Below are 13,455 nucleotides of genomic sequence, written 5' to 3'. Positions count from 1 at the left end.
TGTGCTCAATTGTAATTATCTTTGAGTGTTCTTATATTGTTCTAGAATTGTGCAAACAATCTACCTTGTGAGGATTTCCTTGTAAGTTTGTAAATTTGTATTTCTCTTTGAAAAATAATGTGCTCAAGAATTGAGGTATAATTCTTGAGGGAGTTGTAAGGTTACTCTTTTTCCTCAAAAGAAAGAACAAATTAGTGAATTTGTTGGAAAATCCTTAGTGTGGATAGCTAAGGTAGTAGACGTAGACTTTGGTTGAGAAAGTCAAACCACTCTAAATCTCTGTGCAAATCTTTTCAATTTTCTACAAAAGCTTCCACCAAAATTTTAATTGCCAATTCACCCCCTCTTGGCCAATTTCATTGATCGATTAACTCAACACTCTTCTCCACCATCACCTCATGATAGGCGACCGGCAAAGAGGCCACGATATTTATCTCCATGTTCTCCACCTCCACGGGATGAGTTAGGGGAGTTACCTGATGAGGTCGGTGCTTTGCGTCATGAGGTTGGTACTTTATGTGAAGATAATGGTGCATGGCGTGATGAGGTTCGGTCTTTACGTGGTGAGGTTGATTTTTTACACGATAACTATGGTGCGCTATGTGGTGAGGTATCTACTTTACGTGATGAGGTTACCGCTCTATGCGAGATTGTTTCATCATTGCAGAATGAGGTTCATAATCTACACAATGAGGTAAATTTGTTTAATACTATACTAAAAATGCAAATAACCTTTTTTGGCATTATTTATTTATTTATTTACTGATTTATGTATTAATTTATTTTCAGCGGCCCGATAAGGTAGATGCTTTACGTCGGGTTTTTCTTGCACGACGGGGTTCACGCATCAGACGTCGTGCACGTGCCATTACATCTCCGTTCACCCCACTAGTGCCAAGACTCCGTAAGAAGAAGCTCGATGCACCTATCATCATTTAAGAGACGCCTCCTATCGTTCAAGAGGCCCCTATCATCATCGAAGAGGCCCCTCTCACTGTTCAAGAGCCCCCTGTCATCGTTTAAGAGGTCTCACCCGCCATTCAAGAGCCCGATTCGCATGACGTCATATGTCGACATATTGATAAACCCCCTCCCGTGCTCAATATGATGGATGCGAGTTGGCTTTCGTATGTGTTACCGGCTAGTACCATTCCTCAACAAGAGAGGGAAACACTACCAGACACAATTACGGATAATACCCTTTGGGCTAAAACCGCATTTGATTTTTATCTACATGAGCGGAGCAAGAGGTGTTATTCTGACCTATGTCAACTCGACGATGTTATGAATTTGTTTCTTGATCGGTCTTGGTGGGTATTTTATTAGGGGTTAAAGATAATGGCTATCTCGAAGGGGTGGTAAGTCTTATATTCTTCTTATATTGCATTTTGATTAATTTTTTTAAAATTATTAATAAATTCACTAATATATGTATTTTTTTATAAAACAACATATTGATGCATGGGTGTCACGTCTTCTAATAATAAGGAAATTGAGGAAAATAAGAAATACTCGATGGACTATTATGCCGACGTCTTTTCACGTAGCTCACTTGAAGGATCTGAGAGATGCTTCATATACGTTGGGTAATAAAAAAGCTAAACTTTATCCTGCGTGGTGGGAGGTCGATAAGGTTAGTATTTGTTTTTTGAATATTTTAAAGGTTTTCATAAATTTTATTTGATGTGCGCAATTATTTATGATTGCAAGTGTTTATCCCTGTTTTGGAACGTCGTCTTTGACTTCTCGCCGAGCTTCAGCTCTCATCCCTGAAGACAATGGTATATGATAGCATGTTGAATTACATACCATTGTCTGATTTGAGAGATACTATTTTTAAGGGATGGAGCGCTCATTTGGCAAAATACTTGGACGCGATTGATTATTTGACTAATTCTGGAAACAATAAGCCAAAAAAGTTCAAAGTTACAATGATCAGAGACGATACCGCGACACAACAAACGGAGGGAGCTAGAGGGGATTGTGGTCCTCTTGTATGCATGTGCTTGGAGCGTTTGACGACAGGAAATAAACACCTTCTACCTCCCACAGATAGAGATAAAAGTGCATTAGGCTTATGGTTTCGGCATTTTATGGCTCGAGCGATATATGTGAGACGTTGCCTACCTACATCCGCGTGCTGAAAGTTTGCATAAACAATTGGTAAGTTTGAGCAAGTGTTGTTAACATATATACTCTTTGTTGGTTTGAAAATGTTTGGTTAAGTACCTAAAATTCAATAATTTACTGTTTGTTGGTTTTAGATGTGTAGAAAGTGTTGTTTGAGCAAATGTTTGGTTTCTGCAGGTTATTCCTGACGTGAGCTGTGTGAAATTGATGTATTTGTGCATAAACAACAGTCTGGGGTACACTTTTTTTGTTTGTTTAATTGAATTTTACATTGAAAGTTGATTTGTTTAATTGATGAGGAAATAAGAATTATTTTTTGCTTGTTTAATTGATTTGTAAAAGTTGATTTGTTTAATTTGATGTGTAAATAAGAATTATTTTTTGCTTGTTTAATTGATTTGTAAAAGTTGATTTATTGTTTTAAATTCAATCTGCATTATGTTGAAGGAAAAAAAGACCTATTGAAGGTATAAATTCGCAACGCGAAATAAGCGTTGCGATAGTCAAATTCGCGTTGCGATTTTCGGTTTGCGATTTCGCGTTACGAATTTGACTTTCGCGTTGATCGCAACATACAACATCAAGTTATATACAACATCAAACACATTCCAAGCTATAAATACAAGCTAAGGACACTTGAAGAAGAAAGAGAACAACTATCCAAGCAATCAAACACAAGAGAAAATCCCAACATGATAACAAATGAACAGATCATAGCAATGTTCAAACTCAAGTTACTAATGAATGTCTAACTGAAAATGTATGCATTCACACATAAAATACACATAATACAACGTTTGCATTTAAAAATCACCTAAGTTAATAAGTTCCAAAAGGTGAAGCTGATTGTGATTGGGATTTTGATTTTGATTTTGATTGCGATTTTGATTTCCTTTTGCTTGGCACCATATGAGCTTTGGATTTTGATGAGGATCCATTTTTTTGGTGGAGGAAAAGATGATTGTGATGGCACTGGTGATCCACAGGTCAACCTTATATGACCACTTTCCTTGCACCGACTACATGTCGATATCCTCTTCTCTTCACCCTTAGACGGTATACGATCGTGATTTTTTGGTCGGTCAGGTAGCCTGCTGTCCATGACTGGTGGCAAAATTATTTGTAAGTCATCTGGTATGTCCCACTTAGAAGGATGTGGACATGGGTAGACAATCTCGGCATAAGTCTGTCGATATACTTCTGTAGTGTAGCAATCCATAGTGTATGCGCTTGAATCATCTTGGTTTAGATGAAGAGCAACTTTTATAACATGGCCACACGGATAACCAGATGTTTTCCATTTCTTACAACTACACGTCTTTGCATTTAGATCGACAAGCCCATTTAAGTTATTATTCAATACTTCAAACAAAGTGTTTGAACATGGTTCAACTCTCAATGACGTTGACTTTACAACACGTTTCGTTATCTTTTTTTTAGTCCATGGTGTAACACGACGTTCCAATGTTCCTGTAAATTTAAATAAATAATACTTAGTAAAATATATGATAAGTTACGAATTTAAAGAAATAATACCTGCATGGTTTCTTTTCTTGTAGTACCACTGTTGAATAGAGGCTCGAAAAAACTCCATTAACATAGTAATGAGTAATTTTCAGGAATGACGACTTAGAGTGTTGATTGATTCTGTACTATTAGACGTCATGAAACCATATCTTGCTCTAAGTTGATGTACTCTTGACCATCTTTCAAACCCGACATCTTCTAGTGTTTGAGCACATTGAGGCAAAACACGTCTTAAACAATTTATATGCTTATTAAAATCCACTTCTCGATAAGCTTTTACAGCCTTCCAGTATGTTCATTTGTGATTTTTTATACCAGTAGACCTTGATTTTATATTTCTGTACAAATGAACACCACAAAGTCCATGAAAAGCATCTGGGAAACACCTTCTAACAGCGTTGTCAATTGAGTTTGCCCTATCGGATATGATTGTCGGATTGCTAATATGACCTATGCAATCCCTAAGATGCCCCATAAACTATGTCCATGAATCAGAGGTTTCAGATTTGCCAACCCCGTAAGCTATTGGCAGTATCCCTTTGTTAGCATCCATGGCTACTGCTAATAAGTTTACTCCAAGGTATCGACCTTTCAAATGTGCTCCGTCAACTATAATAACTGGCCGCATACAAGTAATAAACAAACGAATCTACAAAATCATATACACAAGAAATATAACCATTTAAATGTGAAATGCATGCAACTAACAAAAATGAGTCAATAAAATTATAATTATTTACTAACCGCAGCACCAATGGCGATAAACAGCAACTCAAAGTGTCCATCTCTATCTGTTTTGATATGAGTTACCGACCCAGGATTTTTCAGCTTTAAATTGTGACAATAAGCCGACAGTTGGGCAAACGATGACATTTGGCTCTCCAAGCTTGAGAATATGAGATACTAATCTTGAACCGAGCATTCATGTCAGTCATAATTTCATGTCCCCGATATACCCTTCCATTCAAAAACATTAACTCATCCAGAAAACCACCCAACACCTTTTTGTTTGCCTGTCTATGGTGAGGAAAAACTTGGGTTCTTGAACATGTATGTTTATCAATAAAAGTCCTAACTTGAAACATTTCGCAATATTTTATCCTCTTTGCAATCATACACCACGTACAGTTTTTGTCAATCATACACTTTGTTTCGAAACGATCTTTGCTTGATTTGTTAACTTTTAGTTGATAGCCATCTTCCACACATTTCGTATACAAAGCTATCTTCAAGTCTTCCTTTGTATCAAAACAATCATCTTTCTTGATACAAATAACTTTTGTGTAACAATCAACTGTTATCTTTACCAACTCTTCTTCCGGTATCTGAAGTAATTCTGGCGTATTCCAGTTATACTCTCGTGTCATTTTCTTCTTTTTCTTTTCTTCGGGGACTTCTTCTTCTTATTTTTCTTCTTCAGGGTTATATGAATTACAGAATGGATGTTCAACATGTTCATTCACTCGTAACTTCCTCCTCATTATCATCAACAACATCTTCCTCGACAGCGGCTGTTTCATCATCAAAATTTGGGTATTGACCAATATCAAAATCATTACATGCAGGGTATGTTTCTTCTTCCATCACATCATCAAAATCCGAGTATTGACCAAGATCAAAGTCCGGGTATTGACCAAGATCAAATTTCGAATACTGACTAGTACTCACAAATTTTTCTGTTGGCTCATAATCTTCTAACTGGTCAATACAAAAATAGAAATTTGGTGCTGAAAGTTTATTGGGATTTGTATTAGGAAAAGGTTATAGGTTTTGAGATTGTGTTTGATATTGTGTTTGGTATTGGAAATGTGGTGAAACAAAATTTTCCTGGTGATGAAATTGTGGTGGAACCATTAAATTTTGAGGTTGATAACAACATTGTACATTGTGAGCACCATAAACTGGGGTTGAAGAACTTAGTTGATTACTACCCGCTACTGACCCAACTTCACTACTTCTAGGTTCAACAACATACAATGTAACATCATCTTCTTGCGAAACACTAATATAAGCAATGAATCGTTCAACATCTTCATTGTCGGTTAACAAATAAACTTTACCTTTTCTCTGATAAGATAGCCTAAATCCACTTAGAGGCTCTAAATTCAATTTCTTTGCAACACGTAACATTAGAGTTTCATAAGTTAACTTTTTTAATGATAGTTTTAGTTGAAGATTCATGGGTAAAGACACATATTGTAAAACACCATGAACATTCTCCCATGACCCTCCAAAACACAAATCTATCCAAACATGATCAACATTAGATGATTTCATTCTACAAATTGTAAATTAATTTACTAAACAAACGAGCTATAAACTAGATATCATCACTAACTTAGAGAAAAACATACCTTTATTAAGTTGATAGTTGATAATTTGGGAGAGAAATCATTGAAAAATTATATAGAAATAAAATTATGTAAAAAAAATTAGAGATATGGAAGGATGTCGTTGGATATAGGAACGGATGTCGCCGGATAGAGTGATAGATGGAGATGGAATATGTTGAGATTTAGGGATTTAGGTTATGAGTTGTTGCTGCTGCGTTATTATATACCCAAAACATTTGTGTTGCGAAGCTAAAACCAGTTGCGAAATTAAATTCGTGTTGCGAATTCGAAAATCTAGTTGCGAATTTGAAATTCCGCGTTGCGAATTTGACTTTTGTGTTGCGAATTTGACTATCGCGTTGCGACTTTGACTTCTATGTTGCGATTTACAGATTCGTGTTGCGATTTACAGATTCGCGTTGCGAATTTGACTTTTGTTTTGCGATTTACAAATTGGCGTTGCGAAATTGGAAACTGGGTTGCGAAATTGGAGTTCGCGTTGCGAATTTGTTGGTCATTTTGGCAAATCCAAAAAAAGTTGGTTAAAATCGTATATTATAAGGTATTTTTGGTCACTGAGGTTATTTTCTCAAAAAAATATCATCATATTAAATTTTAAGATAAATTACATATTCAATTACTTACCTATTCATATTTTTTTGGATCGCATAATTATTTTTTATAAAATCATATTATAGTTACGTTTTGGTCATCAGTCTTTATTTTTTAACTATTTATGTTATAATTTTCTTTTTATTTTTTTCAATGATGTCATGTCATTATTTTATGGTGACATGTCAATATTACTGTTAATTGTTTAACAATGAGTAATCAAAATAGAATCAAAATATAATATTAGATATAATTTTGAGAAGAAATAATTGGATGATCAAAATAAAATCATGTGAATAAATGAATTACTAAATATGTAGTTTATCCTAAATCTTTTACAATATTAATTATTAATTATTTAAATTGCTACCTATCTAGGGTATTACAAATTACTGCTCCAGCTCAATCTTCAACTACTCAAATTTCATTCGAAATATCCAAACGAAATTAAGACATTTCAAATTCCTTTTTTTTAAAAAAAAAACATAATATCAACATTGATAGCATGAGATAAAGTTTTCATCCATTACTATCTGATACAAATTTAATCATCATTCATCACCGATTATAACTATCTGATACAAATTTAATCATCATTCATCACCGATTATAAGTATGATTTATATAAATCAATTTCTCATCCATTACTATCCATGGGGAGTTTCATGTAAGAATAACATTATAATATTCAACACTAATTATATAGTCTTACATTACTGGAGAATTAAGTAGTAGTGACATTCCCACCAACATTCTTAAATAACAACCACTATTGATAATATTACAATATTGATTTCTAAAAATGGAAACCAAATATAAGAATAAAATTCTGAAATTTTACATTGACTCTACTAATCTAACATTCTTCCAATCAAGCATACTTGTAGAATGACAATGAAGTAACAAACAAGAAAATTTCACTCGAATAATAGTTGAAAGAACAATTTCATTATTTACTATTACAGTGAAAACTTTACTAAATTTTTATGTTTATTTTTGACTAAAAAAGGGAATAATAATTGTTCGAAATATATTTAAAATCTAATATCAAGTAAAATCTTTCACCGGTAGTGACGAAATTTTATATTTCTTTTTATAGAATTATAGGACTTGTGATGGAAAATAGAATGATTTTATGAAGAGGACAAAAGAGTAGCGATGGGAGAAGCCCAGAAAAGCCCTGAATCTTAACAGATTTATTGGCAATGGCCCATCAATACTGGTTTATCACAGAGGCAGCGTGAGCTACCGAGCTTGGGCAGAGAAAGCTAGCTAGGGTTTCCTTCCACAATGATTTACGACGTCAATTCTCCTCTCTTCCGCTCATTCCTCAGCCAGAAAGGCGGTTCCTCCGATAAAAGGTTCTCTCTCTTTCGTTATCTTTTTTATCCTAATTTTGTATGTAATTTGCTACCATTTTGGTTTAATTAAAATGTTATTAACGTGAATGATTATAGTCGTTGGGAGTGATTTATTTATTTATTTCTTTCTTTTTTAATGTTGTATAAAGGTTGAAGCTCCGTTGGTCTAAGGGAAATATTATTAAGTTCTTATTTTTTTTCTCCTGAATTTGACCGGATCATATGCCCTACAATTTTTATTTCAATTATTTAACATATGTTTTGGAACTATTTAGTGAAAGATTACAGCTTTCCGAAATATTTGTGGTTGCGAACAATATGAATCTGATGTTAGAATTAGGATCCCTTGTGTCTAATTTGTTTGAACTGGACTTAGCTAGCGGGTTTATTGTTTGTTCTCATGAAATTAGGAGGATTTGATAGATAATTGTTTTAATTGCTTCTGGCAACCATGGTTCCGGAGAGTCCATCTACTGGGTTCTATACCGTAACCTGAAGCTTACAACTTAGTGAACTTAGTGAAAGTGTATTATCAATAGAAAATATATACGAGAATTTGAAAATTTTAAGGGGTGTCTTTCTCGGCCAGCCCCCTCGGTCAATCCTTGTAACTCCAACTTTCAGTGAAGCATGTTTTGAAGCGATCTCTTTTTATTTAACACCTGTGGCTGTATAAAATTGAGGAACAAATTTGGTTTCAAAAATCTAGATCGAAATGTGTGGAACAAGGGGATCACAATACAAGATTTTTTTCATACATGTGCTTCAGTTAGGAAGAAGATGAATTGCATGAGTGCTCTAAATGTTAATGGTGAGGTTATTCAAGATCCGGCTATTATTAAAGCTAGTGACAGGGACCATTTTTTCGAAATTTATAACTCTAAGTCTACCTTGGAAGTTGAAGATTTGAAGTTGAATTTTTCCAGAATTTCAAAGGAACAAAGTCTTCTATTAGAAAAAGAATTCTCGGAGGAAGAAATTTGGGAGACTATTAAATCGTGTGATAGCAACAAAGCTCCCGGGCTGGATGGTTTTAATATGGGTTTTTTAAAAGATTTTGGTCTATCCTCAAGGTAGATAATCTGAAATTCTTCCACAATTTTTATTTGGGGAAAGATTGGGAACATGAGATAAATCACACGTTCATTACTTTAATCCCAAAGGTGTCCAACATTGGTGGTTTAGATGATTATCGTCCTATTAGCCTAGTAGGAGGGTTGTACAAGATTCTTTCAAAGTGTCTTTCGAGGATATTAAGAAATTGTATTAGTGATATAATCAGTCCTACACAGTTTGCATTTATCCCAGGCCGTCAAATATTGGATTGCTCTCTTATAGCTAATGAGGGGTAGACTTTTGGAGGAAAAAATGACTTAAGGGATGTGTGTTTAAGGTGGATTTCAGGAAGGCCTATGATACAGTGGACTGCTCTATACTTTTTCTAGTTATGGGGAAAATGGGCTTTGGCTCCAAATGGAGCAATTGGATTAGACAGTGTGTTACAACAACTTCAGTTTCTGTTTTGGTCAATGGGGTCCCTTCTGAGGAATTTCCAATGGCAAAGGGTCTTTGTCAGGGTTGTTCTCTTTCTCTATTGCTTTTCAATTTAGTTGGGGAACTTCTAAACCTACTGCTTTTAAAGGCAGTTTCTGAAGGGTTGTTTTCTGGTTTGCAAGTTGGTAGGAATAAGACTACTGTTGATTTTTCTCATTTGCAGTTTGCAGATAACCTTATAATTTTCTGTGGTGCTTCCGAGAAGCATATTTTAAATGTCAAGAGGGTTCTTAGAGTTTTTGAAATAATGTCTGGACTTCAACTGAACGTAAAGAAAAGCAGATTATTTTGTGTCAATTTGAGTTAAGAGAGATCGAGGAGTGGGCAGGAACTATTGGTTGTGCTGTTAGGTTTTTCCCCTCTGATTACCTAGGGCTTCCTCTTGGTGCAAAAAGGAATTCTTCATCATTTTGGGATCCGGTTGTTCAAAACTTTTATAACAAACTTGTTGGTTAGAAAGCTGCCACTCTTTCTTTGGCAGGGAGGTTAGTTTTGGTCAAGTCGGTTCTTTGCTCACTTCCAACCTATTATTTGTCGCTATTTAAAATCCCCTCGGTTAATTCTAAACTAAATTCCATTCTAAGTTCTTATGGGGAGGTGGATTGGAGAGAAACAAGATTCATTGGGTTAAATGGTCCACTGTGTGCAAGCCTAAGAATGAGGGAGGTTTGGGAGTGCTAAATCTTATCAATATGAACAGAGCCCTTCTGGGGAAATGGTCTTGGAGGTCTGCTAATGATAGGAATGTTGTTTGGAGGATGTTGATATGCTCTAAATACAATCTTGAATCCTCCTCAATAATATTTAATAGCAAAGTTCCAAATCAAGCTTCTTGGATTTGGAGTTCAATGGTCAATAATCATTTTAAAGAAGACTCATTTGGCTCCAATTTTCGTAGTATGTGCATATTTCAAGTGGGTAATGGTGAGTTGATTCAGTTTTGGCAAGACCATTGGGCGATGGACTGGTCGCTCAAGGATTCTTTCCCTAGACTGTTTTCTATTTCTTCTAATAAGAGCGGAAAATTAGTTGAGTTTGGTGAGTTTAGTTCAATGGGATGGATTTGGAATCTTTAGATGAGAAGGAATTTGGCAGATTGGGAATTTGAACAATGGGCAAATTTGATGTCAATTATTTCGAATTTCTGCTTGTCTAAAGAGGCTTCTGATGGACTGATCTAGAAAGGAAATGGGGTTGGTGTCTTCTCTGTGTGTGAAGGTGTGTTCATCGGATTCCCAGGAAATTCAGTTCTGGAAAAACATTTTGTGGAAAGGTTTGGTGCCTCGTAGAGTAGAGCTATTCATGTGGCAGGTGGTACTTCAAAAGCTGCCAGTGAAGACAGAATTGGTTAAAAGAGGGGTTACGGGTATTGAAGATGTTTCTTGCCCTCTTTGTAAATCGGTGGATGAATCTTCTCCTCATTTATTTTTCTCTTGTCTTATTGTGTGGTCAATTTGGAACAAATTAATGCAATTTTGGAGTCTAAGTTCGGTTATTCATGTCAATACGCAAACCTTTCTCCTAGCATGGGAAGATTTGAACTCTAAATCTGTTATTTGGAAGTTTATTCCTGATGCTGTTATTTGGACTATTTGGAAAGTCAGGAATGCCATTGATTTTTAAGGCAATGAGTTAGACAAGATTGACTTATTTTTCTTAGCAAGATTCAAGCTTGCTTCCTGGTTCTTAGCTAAGTATAAAGATTCTTCTATTTCTAAGGACTTTCTTATCTGTGACCCATTTATAGGGGATTCTTGTTTCCCCATAACAATTCTATATTCACTTCGATCAAATTGAATGTGGATGCATCTACCAGTGGGGATTGGAAGAGAAGTGGAATTGTATTCTAAGAGATGATGCTGTACTTTTTCTTGGCTCTTTCAATGAGGCTTTAGGTCCGGGTCCACCTACTATGATGGAGCTAAAGGCTATTTAGAAAGGATTATCTTTTTTTTATTCATTGAAAGGAAGTATTAAGGGTCGGTTGATTATTGAAACTGATTGTAAAATGGCAGTAGATTGGGTTGAGAATGGTGTTATTTGTTCTATGATGTATGTCTTAATTGTCAGGGATATAGCTGAAAGGCTGAAAGAATTGGAGGGTGTAATTAGATGGGTTGCTAGGACAGCCAATATGGAGGCAGATGCGCTAGCTAAGGCTGGTATAGGTTAATTACAGTGTGGTTTTTAGGGGTATTTTATTTTGGGTCTTCGGGTTCTTTGTAAGGGTTTTTTATGTTGTTTTAAATCTTATGTATCTTTTTCTATTAATGAAGCATAAGGCACTCTTTTCCTCCATCCCCTGACTAAGGAAATTATTTTGAGTTCCATTAATCATGAAGGGGGATTTTAATGAGGCCTTCAATTCTTATCAAAAAAATTTAACACCAGTGAATTGTTTTTTTTATGGGTTATGATCACAATTTAGAGGAACTATATGCTTATGTCATTCGGGCTTAGCTTGTTTTACTGTTCAAGTGCTTATTTCTTCTACAACACTCTTTGCTACAAATGATGATTATTTGAGGGTTTTCTTATGCGTCATTTGCAATCTGCCACCTTTGGTTTTACCTTCAGCTACTCAAATTTTATAGAAAGGGTTTTGCTCTAATGGCATGCTTCTATTCTTTGGGTATAAATGTGACTCCATTATACAGGAAAATGGAGGAACAGAGACGCAAAGCAAATGAGAACAAACCAGTTATGACAGAGTAACAGATGCTTTCCCTCTAGTATGCTTTAAGATGGAAAAGGTTGGTGGATGTTTTAGGATGGAAACGCTACCATAATGGTTTTTCTTCTTTGAATTGGAATGAACATATTCTTATCTGGCTTTTAAGCTTGTATTTACATGTTGCTATGGATGTTATTTAAGTTCGTGCTGGAATATCCGTAGATTTATTTGCAATGGGGGCATTAATGATTTAATTCTATCAATAGATTTGTATTTAAGGCATGAGTGGGCTTTAGGAATAGCAAAGGTGGCACACCATATGTGTTGCACATGGATTTTACCTAAAAAGCTTACATTAGCTTCTTTTCCCCCAAAGCTGCGAGCAATGGACCATAAAAATAATCAATATCCGTGCATCTTCAAGCTCCAAATCAACTTAATCTATTAGAAGTAGCCCATGTATTTTGTTACTCATTTTCTTCTTAAGCACACTTTTTCCGCTGTTACATTTTTACCATTTCCCTCTATTTTCTATTTTCAACGTAATACTTTCTGTTCTTAATGAAGTTTACAGAAGCAAAGTGCCCCACAGCGCTAGTCATTGATAATTAATGAAGTGCCCCTCCTTTTTTTATTTGAGTCAAAACTTCAACTCAAAGCTACCATCCTTTCAATCAATCTTTATCTGTCAGTGTTAGGTATAATTATGAAATTAACAGGTCATATGAAAGCAAACTAGATAAGTTTTTATGTTCTTTTTTGTAGCTTTTTACTGAAATATCACTTTCATATTCATTAATTACTTGTAAGATATTCTGTTAATATTATTAATTTAACACTTTTTTATAAAACGCGAATAATCATATGTATCTTCATAGGTTTTATCTGAGCTGACGTCATGTAGAGGAATGCATATATCATTATTCGTGTTCGCTGAACCTTTGACACATACAAAAATTACTAATTTCATGAAACGTTTTTTTTATGGGAAATATTAACATGATGTCCCATGAGAAAACAAGTTTTAAGGGGGCATGCTTTTTAAGATTCACTTTATCTCTTAAATCATTTTTTAAAATATATGCTTTAAAAAGTTTAAAAAATAAAATTATTGAAACTAACATCGTAATTTAGGGTCTGTTTGTTTGCCCTAATTGGAATTACGAATTGGTTTTTCCCGAATTCTTGTGTTTGTTTCACGTAATTCGTTTTTCGGAAAATGTTTTCCCGTGTTTGTTTCACGTAATTCGTTTTTCGGAAAAAT

The 13,455-nt window shown here is 34.9% G+C and overlaps 1 protein-coding gene across 1 annotated transcript; it reads left to right on the top strand.

The window, feature by feature from the left end:
* Nucleotides 1-7,802: 7,802 nt before the first annotated feature.
* Nucleotides 7,803-12,467, top strand: LOC120143484 (wound-induced basic protein-like). Its single transcript, XM_039157793.1, has 2 exons — nt 7,803-7,963; nt 12,175-12,467. The coding sequence occupies exons 1-2, from the start codon at nt 7,893-7,895 to the stop codon at nt 12,230-12,232; spliced, it is 129 nt and encodes a 42-aa protein (XP_039013724.1). The 5' UTR covers nt 7,803-7,892; the 3' UTR covers nt 12,233-12,467.
* Nucleotides 12,468-13,455: the final 988 nt, after the last annotated feature.

The sequence above is a fragment of the Hibiscus syriacus genome, unplaced genomic scaffold, assembly GCF_006381635.1.
Source record: "Hibiscus syriacus cultivar Baekdansim isolate YM2019G1 unplaced genomic scaffold, ASM638163v2 tig00110858_pilon, whole genome shotgun sequence".
Classification (NCBI taxonomy): domain Eukaryota; kingdom Viridiplantae; phylum Streptophyta; class Magnoliopsida; order Malvales; family Malvaceae; genus Hibiscus; species Hibiscus syriacus.
The sequence above is the reverse complement of the archived record's forward strand: the minus strand, read 5'-3'. Positions and strand labels throughout refer to the sequence as shown.

Coding starts and splice junctions, on each gene's coding strand:
- LOC120143484 (XM_039157793.1), top strand. CDS start 7,893: ATGATTTACGACGTCAATTCTCCTCTCTTCCGCTCATTCCTCAGCCAG. Junction 7,964..12,174: donor GGCGGTTCCTCCGATAAAAG/GTTCTCTCTCTT, acceptor TCCATTATACAG/GAAAATGGAGGAACAGAGAC.